This window comes from Pongo pygmaeus, chromosome 15 (assembly GCF_028885625.2).
Source record: "Pongo pygmaeus isolate AG05252 chromosome 15, NHGRI_mPonPyg2-v2.0_pri, whole genome shotgun sequence".
In the NCBI taxonomy this organism is placed as follows: Eukaryota; Metazoa; Chordata; class Mammalia; order Primates; family Hominidae; genus Pongo; species Pongo pygmaeus.
The window spans coordinates 104,080,191-104,092,152 of NC_072388.2; the positions used below are offsets into that span (position 1 = coordinate 104,080,191).

Consider the following 11,962-nt stretch of genomic DNA (forward strand, 5'->3'; position numbering starts at 1 on the left):
AGAGAAGAGGAGGTTGGCGTGGAGCACAGGCAGCACCGAGCCTGCCCTGTGAGCTGAGGGCCTGCAGTCTGTGGCTGGAATCAGGAGGGACACCAAGGCAGGACCCCCAGAGGTATGTGCCAATGAGGCCAGGACAGCTGAGAAAAGCCAGGCCTGGGGAAGCGGCTGCTGTCTGCCTCCCTGTGGCCTCAGCCTCCCAGCAACCCCATGTCCAGAGAGTCACACAGCCTCCAGCTAGTCCTGTAGATGACTCACTCCTTCCCCAGCCTGTGCAGCTGGGATAAGCAGGGCCCTGGCTCTCCAGCCAGGTGACAGCTGGGCCATCTACCTCAGCCTGGGACTGGCAGCCATGCCTAATGTCCTGCAGGGCAGGAAATCTGGCACCTTCAGCCATGACCTCTGATGCCTGCAGGGTCTTATGCTATCTACCATGGGACCGGGGGCTACAGCCCTACTCTGCAGGGGTCTCTCAGCTTGAGCCAACCTGGCTGGCGGGCCTCCCAGGTTCCATTGCAGGAGGAGGTGGTGAGGCGCTCTGGGGTCTGTAGTCCTGGGAGGGGCCTTGGACAGGCTCCAAGTCTGAGATGGGGCCTGCAAGAGGCAGGGCCTCTGTGCTCTGAGCTGCCCATCTACCTGGAGCATTTAAGGGAGCAAGGGCCCTCTCTGGTGAGGGCAGGGAGGGTGGGGAGCAGCTGTTCAAGAACAGTCCTGGCACCTCGTTGCCCAGCCACAGCCCAGGATTCCATGTTTCCTCTCATTGACCAGCCACAGCCCAGGATTCCATGTTTTCTCTCCTGAGAGTTAGTGGGGGAGGGCAAAGGCCTGATGCTGGGCCCTGAATCCCCGGGGACAGTGGGGACACGGTGGGCACCCTGAGGTCTCCTCTGTGGGGTGGGGGTAGCATCCCCCAGAGTTCAGCTCTGGGGTGGGGGCGGCACCCGACCCACCTCTGCAGGACCCCCTAGTGTGGGGGGAGTTGGGCCGCAGTGACTTGGCCTGAGTCCCCTGTCCCCACACTTGGTTTATGCTCCTACCCCCAATCCCCCATAACGCTTGGTTTCCAGGGCAGACACAGCCCAGGCCCAACTCCTATGGTGTTCCTGGTGTTTCCACCCCATGCTGAGGCAGGCCATGTTCTCAAAGCCCTCAGCCATGACCCGTGGGAGGACAGCCCAGACGAACCCCAGAGGCCTGGAGGCTGAGCTGGCTGCTCCTGGGTGGACAGCCGACCCACAGAGCCCCTGGGTCCCAGCTCCCAGCCTGGCTGCAGACACTGGCACTCAGCACTGCCCAGGCCCAGGCCCCAAACCTCGGAGACCTCCCCATCCCAGCCAGGGGCCAGCCAGCTCCTGCCCTGGTGGATGTCTCAGTCAGAGGCTGGCCAGCCAGGTGACCATGCTGGGCACAGACCCCTCCCTGCACCCAGGGAGGGTGCCTCTGTGCTTGTGAGGCACCTTTCCCCCATAGTGGCACCAGGGGCAGCCTGACTGCTTGCTTTGGGGGTAGGAGTGGGGGTGGGAGCCCACATCTCATGGGGCCCAGATGGCCTGGCTCCCAGCTCCTTGTGGGGTGACCACTCTGAGGAGACAAGGCAAGTCCCTGCAGCAGAGGACAACCCCCTCTCCCAGCAGTGCAGGGGTCCCACTCCGCCGCCATCTCTGCCCTCTCCACGCCTAGCGTCTCCAGCCAGGGTGCTGCCCAGCTGCCCCCTCTGACCTGTGGCTCTCAGGAGGGGCTGCCGTGGGGCCAAGACAGGAGCCCAGCCCAGGAGGGAAGCAGTTATTTATAGGCCAGCAATAAGAAGACCAAGCAACAAAAGCAGAAACGGCCCTTTCAGACGCAGTTTCAGTTGTGGTTGAAACAGGGAACTGAGATGCAAATACCTAGATACTCACTGAGTGGGAGACCCTGAAAGGGGAGACACAGAAAGCTGGGTTATGTGGCCAGGCACAGACGCCCACCCTGCCCCTCATGCTTGGCCCAGGCTCAGCCCTGGGGACTGCCTTAGCAGTAGTCCCTCCGGCTTGGCCGGGGGACAGGGCAGGTGACATGTGGCCGGCTGCGGGCTCCAACACCCACACGGCTTGTCCTTGTGGAAAGCACATCCCCAACATCCAGGGTGTGACCTCGGGCATGAGTGGGGGGCTTTTGGGGGCTTATGTGGGTGTCTGTGCAGGGGTGTCCCCAGTGCCCAGCTGCCCAGGCACTGAGGGGCAGTTCTGGGCAGAGCTGGAGCTGCTGGTGATGCCAGGCTGCCCTGTGCAGATGCTGAAGCCTCTTCGGAGAGCAGCAGGGGCCCCCACGTGGCCATGCTCCATGACGCCCCACCGCCCGTGGGACAGAGAGGCTGGCACGGTAGGACTGGGGGGGCCCAGGGAGGAGGTGGCTGGGATCAATGGCCTTTCAAGAGCTCTGAGCCAGAGTGGAGAGGACACAAGCAGCCTTGAGTCAAGGGGCCTCCAAGCAGAGGTGCCCTGACCAGTGGGCAAGGGAAGCCTCCCTGGGCTGCTCCAGACCTTCCCTTTATCCCCCTGCTGGAGGTGCTGGGGACAGCCAGTTGCCACGAGCCACAGCATTGCAGAGTGGGCTGCAGGCCCCCTGACCCCCGCCACCACCCTGGGCTGGGGGCCTTCTCTGTATCACCCTCCCCTCTCCCTTGTCCACCGTAGTCCCACCCCAGTGGCAGCCCAGGTCCAGGAAGTCAAGATGGTCTCTGTCTCAGCACTGGAGGGGCCATCATGGCCCAGCCAGAAGTCAAGCCCCCACCTGTCTGGTGACCCTGCGGGTGCTGCCCCATCCAGTTGCAGGTCCTGGGAGTGCTGGCTGTGCTGTGGCTGGGCTCCGTGGCTCTTATCTACCTCTTGTGGCAAGTGCCCCGTTCTCCCACCTGGGGCCAGGTGCAGCCCAAGGACGTGCCCAGGTCCTGGGGGCATGGTTCCAGCCCAGCTTGGGAGCCCCTGGAAGCGGAGGCCAGGCAGCAGAGGGACTCCTGCCAGTAAGTGAGCCCATGGAGGCCTGCGGGGGCAGGTCTCAGTTTGGGGCTGCTGCCTGTGTTTCTGCCCTTGGATCTGCCCATGAGATAAGGGCGGCCCTCTACCAGCTCCTCTAGGAAGGTGCAGGTCACCAGGAAGGGCCACAACCATATGAGCTGGAGTGGGGGCTGGGGACGGGGCAGGCGTGTGGTGCTTTTTGCAGCAAACAGAGGCTGCCACCTGGGGGCTCTGACAGGCTGGAGAACACTGCCTGTGCTGAGGCTCACCCCCTCAGTCCTTCCACCCCTGGGGGTAATGTCACTGTCCCCTCCAGCCCCTCAGCCTTCCTTCCCACCCTTCTTTCCCTGCTGTTGGGGTCCTGGAATCCCAGGACTGCCCTGGAGGAACCTGTTGGGCCATCCTGCACACATCCCCTGGAAATGGGAGCTCACCTGCCCCTGGCCCAATCTTTCCCTTCCAAGCCAGCTCTGGCCACTACCAAGGGCTTCCACACCAGGAGGCCACCCCAGACCCCAGACTCCACAGCTCTGCTCTACTCGGCCCAGCTTCAGGAGCAGCTGCTCCTTGTGGGCAGTGCCTCAGGGCTTGGTGGGGCCAGGACCCCCCAGTCTAGCCTGCTCTGGACCAGGCAGCCCCTCTCAGGCTCCTTCCCAACTTGCTCCTGGGTGTCCCCACCCCAGCAGCATGCTGGGCTCAGGCCCACCCTGCCCAGTCTGTTTTGTTGCCTATACCTTAAACCCTTACCCTGCACTCTTGGCCTGGGCTCATCCCGGGGGCCACCTGAGTGGCAGTTGCTCTGGCTTGGCAGCGGGATGGGGCAGGTGATGTGAGGCGGGCTGGGGGCTCCCGCACCCATACTGAGCCCAGTGTGGCTCTCTCCACAGGCTTGTCCTTGTGGAAAGCATCCCCCAGGACCTGCCATCTGCAGCCGGCAGCCCCTCTGCCCAGCCTCTGGGCCAGGCCTGGCTGCAGCTGCTGGACACTGCCCAGGAGAGCGTCCACGTGGCTTCATACTACTGGTCCCTCACAGGGCCCGACATCGGGGTCAACGACTCATCTTCCCAGCTGGTGCGCTCCGCCCTGGCCCCACCACATCCTGGTGCTGGAAACACAGCAAGTCAGGCTGCCCATCTATGCAGGCGTCTCGGGCACCAGGCCCGGGGGCTCAGCTTGGTGGTGGGGTCTAGCATGGAACAGGGATTAGGCCGCTCCTTTGGGGGCTCTAAGGGCAGAGGTGTCAAGGAGCTGGGCCTCTGGGTGACTAAACACTCAGACTGTGCCTGGTGCAGTTTGGCTCTCACCAAGGGTCATCCAGATACTTGACCTGACCTTGAGCTGTGGGCAGTCATAGGTGGGCCTCCTGAGGAGGGCATGGGTCCTAGTGGGGGTGCGGAGGAGAGGGCAGCCTGAGATCAGCTCTCATGGCTGGCCTGGCCTTGCAGGGAGAGGCCCTTCTGCAGAAGCTGCAGCAGCTGCTGGGCAGGAACATTTCCCTGGCTGTGGCCACCAGCAGCCCAACACTGGCCAGGAAGTCCACTGACCTGCAGGTCCTGGCTGCCCAAGGTGGGTACCTGCACCATGCTGGGCCCCACTGCCCTAGTGTCAGGCATGGGCTGTCTGGCTGGCACCATGGGACAAGGAAAAGAAGTGGGAGTGGGAAAGGTGTCCTGGACTTCCCTAGGACACCCCAGGAGGGCAGGACCCAGGGCTCTGAGGTCCTTTGAGTCAGCTTCACCTGGGCACAGGGCTGGTTCCAAGGAACCAAAAGTGCCATTTTCCACAGGGCAGAGCATGGGTGGCCTCGGAGCCCTGCTGAGCCCAGCAGCTGACCTGTGGGTGAAGGCTCAGGCTGAGACCTCTGGCTGGGGAGCGAGAGGCCATGGGCAGTCACCACAAAGGCAGGCTCTGGAGCTGAGCTGCCCAGAGGGATCCTGGGCCAGTCTATCCCTCAGTGTCCTCACCTATCAAATGGGGATGAGGATAGCAGCAGCAGCTTAGTAGGACTGTTGTGAGGACATCTGAGTGAACCCCACTGTCAAGTTCTTGGGGTCAGGCTCACCATGAAGCTGGCACTTAGCAAGACTTAGTTCATCCCATTGCCTGAACTCTCCACCAGGTGCCCATGTACGACAGGTGCCCATGGGGCGGCTCACCGGGGGCGTTTTGCACTCCAAATTCTGGGTTGTGGATGGACGGCACATATACATGGGCAGTGCCAACATGGACTGGCGGTCTCTGACGCAGGTGAGTGCCAGGGTCCTAACACAGAAGGCCTGCCTGAAGCTTTTCCCCTCCTGCACTCCTGGGGACTTGGCCTGACATCTCAGTGCATCTGGAGAAAGTCGTGTAGTCCTGTTTACAATTCACCATGGTAGAAACAATCGGAGACTGGTCTAATAAATGATGGAATTCTACACAGCCACTGAACTCATGCTGTGGAATCACATTGAATGACATGGAAAGATGTTCTAGTCACATTACCCAGGGAAGCATGCAGATTACAAAACAAGCCTTTTTAGGAAGAGCAGTGCATGAAAAACGTGTCAGAATGGTCATGGCAAAGGCAACCATGGTTATCGCTTGACAGTGGGATTAAGAATGATCCCATTCTTAATGCCTTGATGCATTAAGAATTGTTTTTGTAATAAACATGTATTGCTTTGATCATTGGAATACAATGTTCAAAAACACAGGCACCTGCTGGGCACTCCTCCCACCAGCACACTCTGTTACGGATTCCTACATGCAATGCTTCCCGCAAGTGCGGACCAGTCGGGCAGGGGCTGCACCTGCCCCAGCATCCCCGGCCTGGGTGGAGTGGGGTGGAGGCCCCATAGAGGGGTTTTTCTCCCACAGCGCCTGACTTTGGTCCCTGCAGGTGAAGGAGCTTGGCGCTGTCATCTATAACTGCAGCCACCTGGCCCAAGACCTGGAGAAGACCTTCCAGACCTACTGGGTGCTGGGGGTGCCCAAGGCTGTCCTCCCCAAAACCTGGCCTCAGAACTTCTCATCTCACATCAACCGTTTCCAGCCCTTCCACGGCCTCTTTGATGGGGTGCCCACCACTGCCTACTTCTCAGTAAGACAGGTTGAGAAGGAGCCCATCAGAGGCCCCTGTTCTCCCCTGGCTGGCCAGATCCACAGGGAGCCCTCTGGGCTGGCCCTGCAGACACCAGCAGCATCAGCTGGGTCCTCAGGTAGCCAGCATCAGCTGGGTCCTCAGGTAGCCAGCACCATGGGTGGGGCTGTGACCCTGGGGTGAGCAGCAGGCTGGCATCAGCAGGCTCTGGGCTGTGCCTGGAGGCAGGCTTAGCTCCAGGAGGACAGCTGGTCAGCACCATCCCTGGGAAACAGGCTGCCTGGGAGGTGGTGGGAGGACCCGGGGCCCTGGGAGTCTCCAGACTCCTGGGCGAGGCCAAGCGGCTTAGCTGGGCACTGGAGAGTGAGGGGAACCCCACTTGCTCTGTGGGGAAGGAATGGAAGAGTGAGGGGTAGGCAGATCCTCCTTTATCAGCCCACGGGGGTGGGAGTGGACAGCCCTCCAGCCAGCCTAGGGACTGGTCTGTAGTAGAGGCTGTATCAGAACAAGGGAAGCCTCCCTAGATGGGGATGGGGGTGGCACCCTGAAGGGAGTGGAGAAGCTTCCCTGTGGCCAGGAACTGTTTCTGGGAGGTCAATCCAGCCTAGAGCCCAGGGCAGTCCAGCTGCTTCCCCACTCTCTCTGCCAGGCCTCAGAGCCAGTCCCCAGGACCCTTGTTGAGCCGACCCCTTCTTTCCTCACATTTCCAGGCATCTGGGCCCCCTCCCTCCACCACCACATGGGGCCTCTTCGGTGGTGCATGGTGGGGTCACAAGTCCAGAATGGGCTGGGCTGGCAGAGCTTTCAGGGGTCCCTCTCCCGTCACAGGCGTCGCCACCAGCACTCTGTCCCCAGGGCCGCACCCGGGACCTGGAGGCGCTGCTGGCGGTGATGGGGAGCGCCCAGGAGTTCATCTATGCCTGCGTGATGGAGTATTTCCCCACCACGCGCTTCAGCCACCCCCCCAGGTAGGTCTGAGTGGGAGGCGGGCGGCCTGCTCTGCTGACGGGCAGCTCCTGGGCACGTCCCCTCCTGCTGGGACCCCTGTCGGGCCCGGCTTGTAAGCAGAGCCCCGTCCCTCCCCACCCCAAGGTACTGGCCGGTGCTGGACAACGCGCTGCGGGCGGCAGCCTTCAGCAAGGGCGTGCGCGTGCGCCTGCTGGTCAGCTGCGGACTCAACACGGACCCCACCATGTTCCCCTACCTGCGGTCCCTGCAGGCGCTCAGCAACCCCGCGGCCAACGTCTCTGTGGACGTGGTGAGGGCGCGCTCCCGGCCGGGCGTGGGGAAGGCGGCCCTCCTGCCACCCTTCCTGACGCGCTGCCTCTGCTCCCCTAAGAAAGTCTTCATCGTGCCGGTGGGGAATCATTCCAACATCCCCTTCAGCAGGGTGAACCACAGCAAGTTCATGGTTACGGAGAAAGCAGCCTACATAGGTGAGCGCGAACAGATGGCCAGGCACGGGCGAGGTGGTGGCCAGGCATGGGCGAGGGAGGCACTGGCTTTGTGACCGGCGTGGACACCTCAGGACAGAGGGGCTGCTGCTGAAGGGGGACGGGGTCTCCATTGGAGTTCCGGGGACCAGGCCACCCGCCTGTCACCTGGCCCCACAGGGCCCCAGAACACTGAGTCAGGACGCCTGTCCCCGAGTGATGAGGGTGGAGTTCTACCGCGACCAGCTGTGCCTCCCGCACCTAAGCGAGGGGCTTCCCCGGCTGGAGTCTGATGACAGCGGAAGGGCCAGCTGCCAACAGTCCCCAAACCCGTGGCCGGGCCTGGCGCTGAGCGGGCTGCAGAGGGGCCTGGGGGAGCCGGCGCCCCAGTGTCTCCTCCGTCCTCCCCGCAGGCACCTCCAACTGGTCGGAGGATTACTTCAGCAGCACGGCGGGGGTGGGCTTGGTGGTCACCCAGAGCCCTGGCGCGCAGCCCGCGGGGGCCACGGTGCAGGAGCAGCTGCGGCAGCTCTTTGAGCGGGACTGGAGTTCGCGCTACGCCGTCGGCCTGGACGGACAGGCTCCGGGCCAGGACTGCGTTTGGCAGGGCTGAGGGGGGCCCCTTTTTCTCTCGGCGACCCCGCCCCGCACCCGCCCTCCCCTCTGACCCCGGCCTGGGCTTCAGCCGCTTCCTCCCGCAAGCAGCCCGGGTCCGCACTGCGCCAGGATCCGCCTGCGACCGCCCGGGCGCCGCAAACCGCCCGCCTGCTCTCTGATTTCCGAGTCCAGCCCCCCCCAAGCCCCACCTCCTCCAGGGAGCCCTTCAGGAAGCCCCTTCCCTGACTCCTGGCCCACAGGCCAGGCCTAAAAAACACTCGTGGCTTCCCGGTGCCTCTGTGTGAGTCCAGCGCGGGCGGCCCTTCATCCTCTTGCCAAGGGCCCGCCTCCACGCGCCCGCCCCTGCGAAACTGCGCCGCGCGACCGCCGTGGCAGCGCCTCAGCTAGTCCCGGGTCCGCGAGAACCCGGGGCGGGGCGGGGCGGGGACCAGACGGGCCTCCCAGGCGGAGCGAACCCTCCACCGCCCACCCCGCGCCGGGCTGCCGCGCTCCGGAACCGAAATTCCCGCCCCGAGGCTGCCGGGGGAAGCGAGAGGCGCGGAGCCCACGCCTGGAACTCCAGCGGAGGGAACGCAGACCAAGGCGCAGCGCCGCGCACCCACCGCCAGGGGGCAGCTCCTACGGCGCCGGACAGGCGCGGCGCGGGAGGGGAGCCGGGTTGAGGGGACAGAGAGGGCGGGAGGGGACCCGCGGCTGAGGGGACAGGGAGGGCGGGAGGGGACCCGCGACTGAGGGGACAGGGAGGGCGGGAGGGGACCCGCGACTGAGGGGACGGGGAGGGCGGGAGGGGACCCGCGACTGAGGGGACGGGGAGGGCGGGAGGGGACCCGCGACTGAGGGGACGGGGAGGGCGGGAGGGGACCCGGGGCTGGGGGACAGGGAGGGCGGTAGGGGACCCGCGGCTGAAGGGGCAGAGAGGGCGGGAGGGGACCCGCGGCTGAGGGGACGGGGAGGGCGGGAGGGGACCCGCGGCCGAGGGGACGGGGAGGGCGGGAGGGGACCCGGGGCTGGGGGACGGGGAGGGCGGGAGGGGACCCGGGGCTGGGGGACAGGGAGGGCGGTAGGGGACCCGCGGCTGAAGGGGCAGAGAGGGCGGGAGGGGACCCGCGGCTGAGGGGACAGGGAGGGCGGGAGGGGACCCGCGGCCGAGGGGACGGGGAGGGCGGGAGGGGACCCGGGGCCGGGGGGACGGGGAGGGCGGGAGGGGACCCGCGGCTGAAGGGACGGGGAGGGCGGGAGGGGACCCGGGGCTGGGGGACGGGGAGGGCGGGAGGGGACCCGGGGCTGGGGGACGGGGAGGGCGGGAGGGAACCTACGACTGAGGGGACGGGGAGGGCGGGAGGGGACCCGGGACTGAGGGGACGGGGAGGGCGGGAGGGGACCCGGGGCTGAGGGGACGGGGAGGGCGGGAGGGGACCCGCGGCTGAAGGGGCAGAGAGGGCCGGAGGGGACCCGCGGCTGAGGGGACGGGGAGGGCGGGAGGGGACCCGGGGCTGAGGGGACGGGGAGGGCGGGAGGGAACCTGCGACTGAGGGGACAGGGAGGACGTGAGGCGACCCGGGGCTGAGTGAGGGGAGGGTGGGAGGGGACCCGCCGCTGAGGGGACAGGTCCTGCGTGCGGGCTGGGGAGACAGGCGGGCGAGGATAGGGGTGCACAGGGCTGTGTGGTTTGTGGGCTGTTGTGCAGGGTGGGTCCAAGAATGTGGGGGCAGGGTTGTCCTGGGGATGCAGTGCCCAGGATTGGTGGATGGGGCTGAGAGGACCAGCATTTGAGCTGGAGGGCAGGAAGGTGACTCCAGTCTGAGACGAGGACTTGGATGCAGCTCCACTGGAACTCACCCTATCCTGGGAGCCACCTGGGCACCTGTCCTGCAGATGCAGGATTTGAACCCAGGTTTGGCAACTCAGTTCTCACTCTTCTGCTATGAATGCTGGGTCAGAAGGCTTCTCAAAGCACCCTGGCTTATCTCACCTGATGGTTCCTGACCAAGACCACAGGGTACCCTCCCCTGGTGGAGGTCCATGGGGCCACACTAGGCTGGAGTTCAGGGATGGCTCAGCCGTATGAAGGAGCACTGGATGCTGAATGGACCCCAGGGTGCCCCGAATGCTCTCGCGGTCTTGAGGCACCACTTTCTTTTCCTACCCTTCTCTAGTTTTTTCTTTCCTACATTTGTGTCCCTGCCACACTGAACTCAGCCGTATCTTCCTCTTCCCTCTTTGCTTTGGGGAAAGCTAGCAAAGTTCATCTCAGATACAGTACAAGTTACTTTTCTGTTCGATTGGTGACCTCATACTTCCCCCATCTAAAGGACACCTTAGACTTCAGCATTCTGTCTGTGCAGAAAGTCTCCTACACCCATCCTGCCTCCCTGCCCAAGCTTGTGAAAAGCTTGCTGCAGATGCTGCAGGGGGATGGGGATCCACACAGCCCTGCAAGGCCTTCAGGAGCCTCTGGGGGCTGCTTTGTATGTGAGCTGCACTTGGCCAAGCCAAGCTCTGACAGTTGCAGTGGCTGCTCCCTGTGGCTTCCTATCCCTCATTCATGCTCCATATCTCCTCAGCAACCATCTGGCAAAAAGCTGCGTGGCAACACCTGGCTCAGAAGCCGATATCATCCCAGACTAAGCTCTGCCCTTCAGGGTTGCACATGTGGGTTTGCTCCCTGGTTCTTGGCCTTATACCTGAATGTGTCTCCGAGCACTTGGCCTGCCAACTATGTTCTAGGAGGGCTCTGTGCTCCAGGCTGTGATTTGGACAACTGGCTGGTGGCCCTCAGCCAGTGAAAGGCCTCTTTCCACACACCTGGGGACTGGCAGTCACACCTCAGTGGCACTGTCAGAGGCCTGCTTCAAGGCAGATGCCTATTCCAAAGGAAATCCAGCTTGACAAGGCTTGGGAGACCCCAGGAGGGTGCCACAATGTGGCCTCTTCTGGGCTATAGCAGACAGACTCTAGAATGACTCCCTTGACCCCCACCTCCTGGTATGCATGCCCTTGTGTGATCTCACCTTGAGTGTGTGCAGGACCTGTGCCTTGTTGTAACCAATAGAATACAGAGGTAATGGGATATCACTCCTGTGACACCCTGTGATCATGTGACATAAGATTATACCATTATCAAGGAATAGCAGTCTATCCCTTGCTAGCTTTAAAAAGTGAGCTGCTAGGCTATGAGCTGTCCTATGAAGAGGCCCATGCAGCAGGGTACTGGGGTCGCCTCCAGCCCCCAACTAGCAAGAAACTGGGGCCCTCAATCATCCCATCCACAAGGAGTTGAGTGCGGCTAGCAACAACGTGAGCTTCAGAAGTGGCTCCTTTCCTGGACATACCTGAAGGGGAGACCACAGCCCCAGCTGACATCTTGATTGTAGCCTAATGGGACCTTGAGCAGAGAACCCAACAAAGCCTTGGGCTCCTGATCCACAGAAACTGGGAGATCATAAATGTGTGTTGTTTTAAGTTGCTAATTTGTAGTGATGTTCTTATGCAGCATAGATAACTCATACACAGAGAACTAAGGCCACGCGAGAACCCTGTGGGGGCCCCTGCTGCTCAGCCACTCCTCACATGCTGGGACAGCTGTCTCTCTGCCTCTAGCACCAAGGTCCCCACTATCCCAGGCCTTGACTCTTGGATCAGAGAGGGACAAAAGCCCCATGGAGCCAAGCAGACTCCTCCCCCTGGGCTGCACTCACCTAGCTTGTCTGGCACACACAAGTTGGAGTAGAGGAGGCAAGAAGCCCTGGGAAGGGAGAGGGTGACAGCCTTGCTTAACTGGGATGAGTGTCCACCAAATTTCCCTTCCCCCTTCCGCTGCTCATGAGCTCCCAGGGGAC

The 11,962-nt window shown here is 63.1% G+C and overlaps 1 protein-coding gene across 4 annotated transcripts in view; it reads left to right on the plus strand.

The window, feature by feature from the left end:
• The window catches only part of PLD4 (phospholipase D family member 4), a 12,875-nt gene continuing 913 nt past the window's right edge, over positions 1–11,962 (plus strand). Inside the window, exons 1-11 of one of the 4 annotated variants that reach the window (XM_054447798.2) lie at positions 1–112; positions 2,266–2,355; positions 2,802–2,995; positions 3,878–4,061; positions 4,436–4,556; positions 5,110–5,237; positions 5,872–6,072; positions 6,901–7,040; positions 7,165–7,330; positions 7,412–7,508; positions 7,919–8,390. In XM_054447798.2, the coding sequence (XP_054303773.1) occupies positions 2,266–2,355; positions 2,802–2,995; positions 3,878–4,061; positions 4,436–4,556; positions 5,110–5,237; positions 5,872–6,072; positions 6,901–7,040; positions 7,165–7,330; positions 7,412–7,508; positions 7,919–8,118 (1,521 nt within the window). In that variant the 5' untranslated portion in view covers positions 1–112 and the 3' untranslated portion in view covers positions 8,119–8,390. Of the gene's footprint in view, positions 113–2,244; positions 2,356–2,801; positions 2,996–3,877; positions 4,062–4,435; positions 4,557–5,109; positions 5,238–5,871; positions 6,073–6,900; positions 7,041–7,164; positions 7,331–7,411; positions 7,509–7,918; positions 8,391–11,962 lie in introns of those variants that run through there. The other 3 variants (XM_054447799.2, XM_054447800.2, XM_054447796.1) reach the window with 3 other exon arrangements.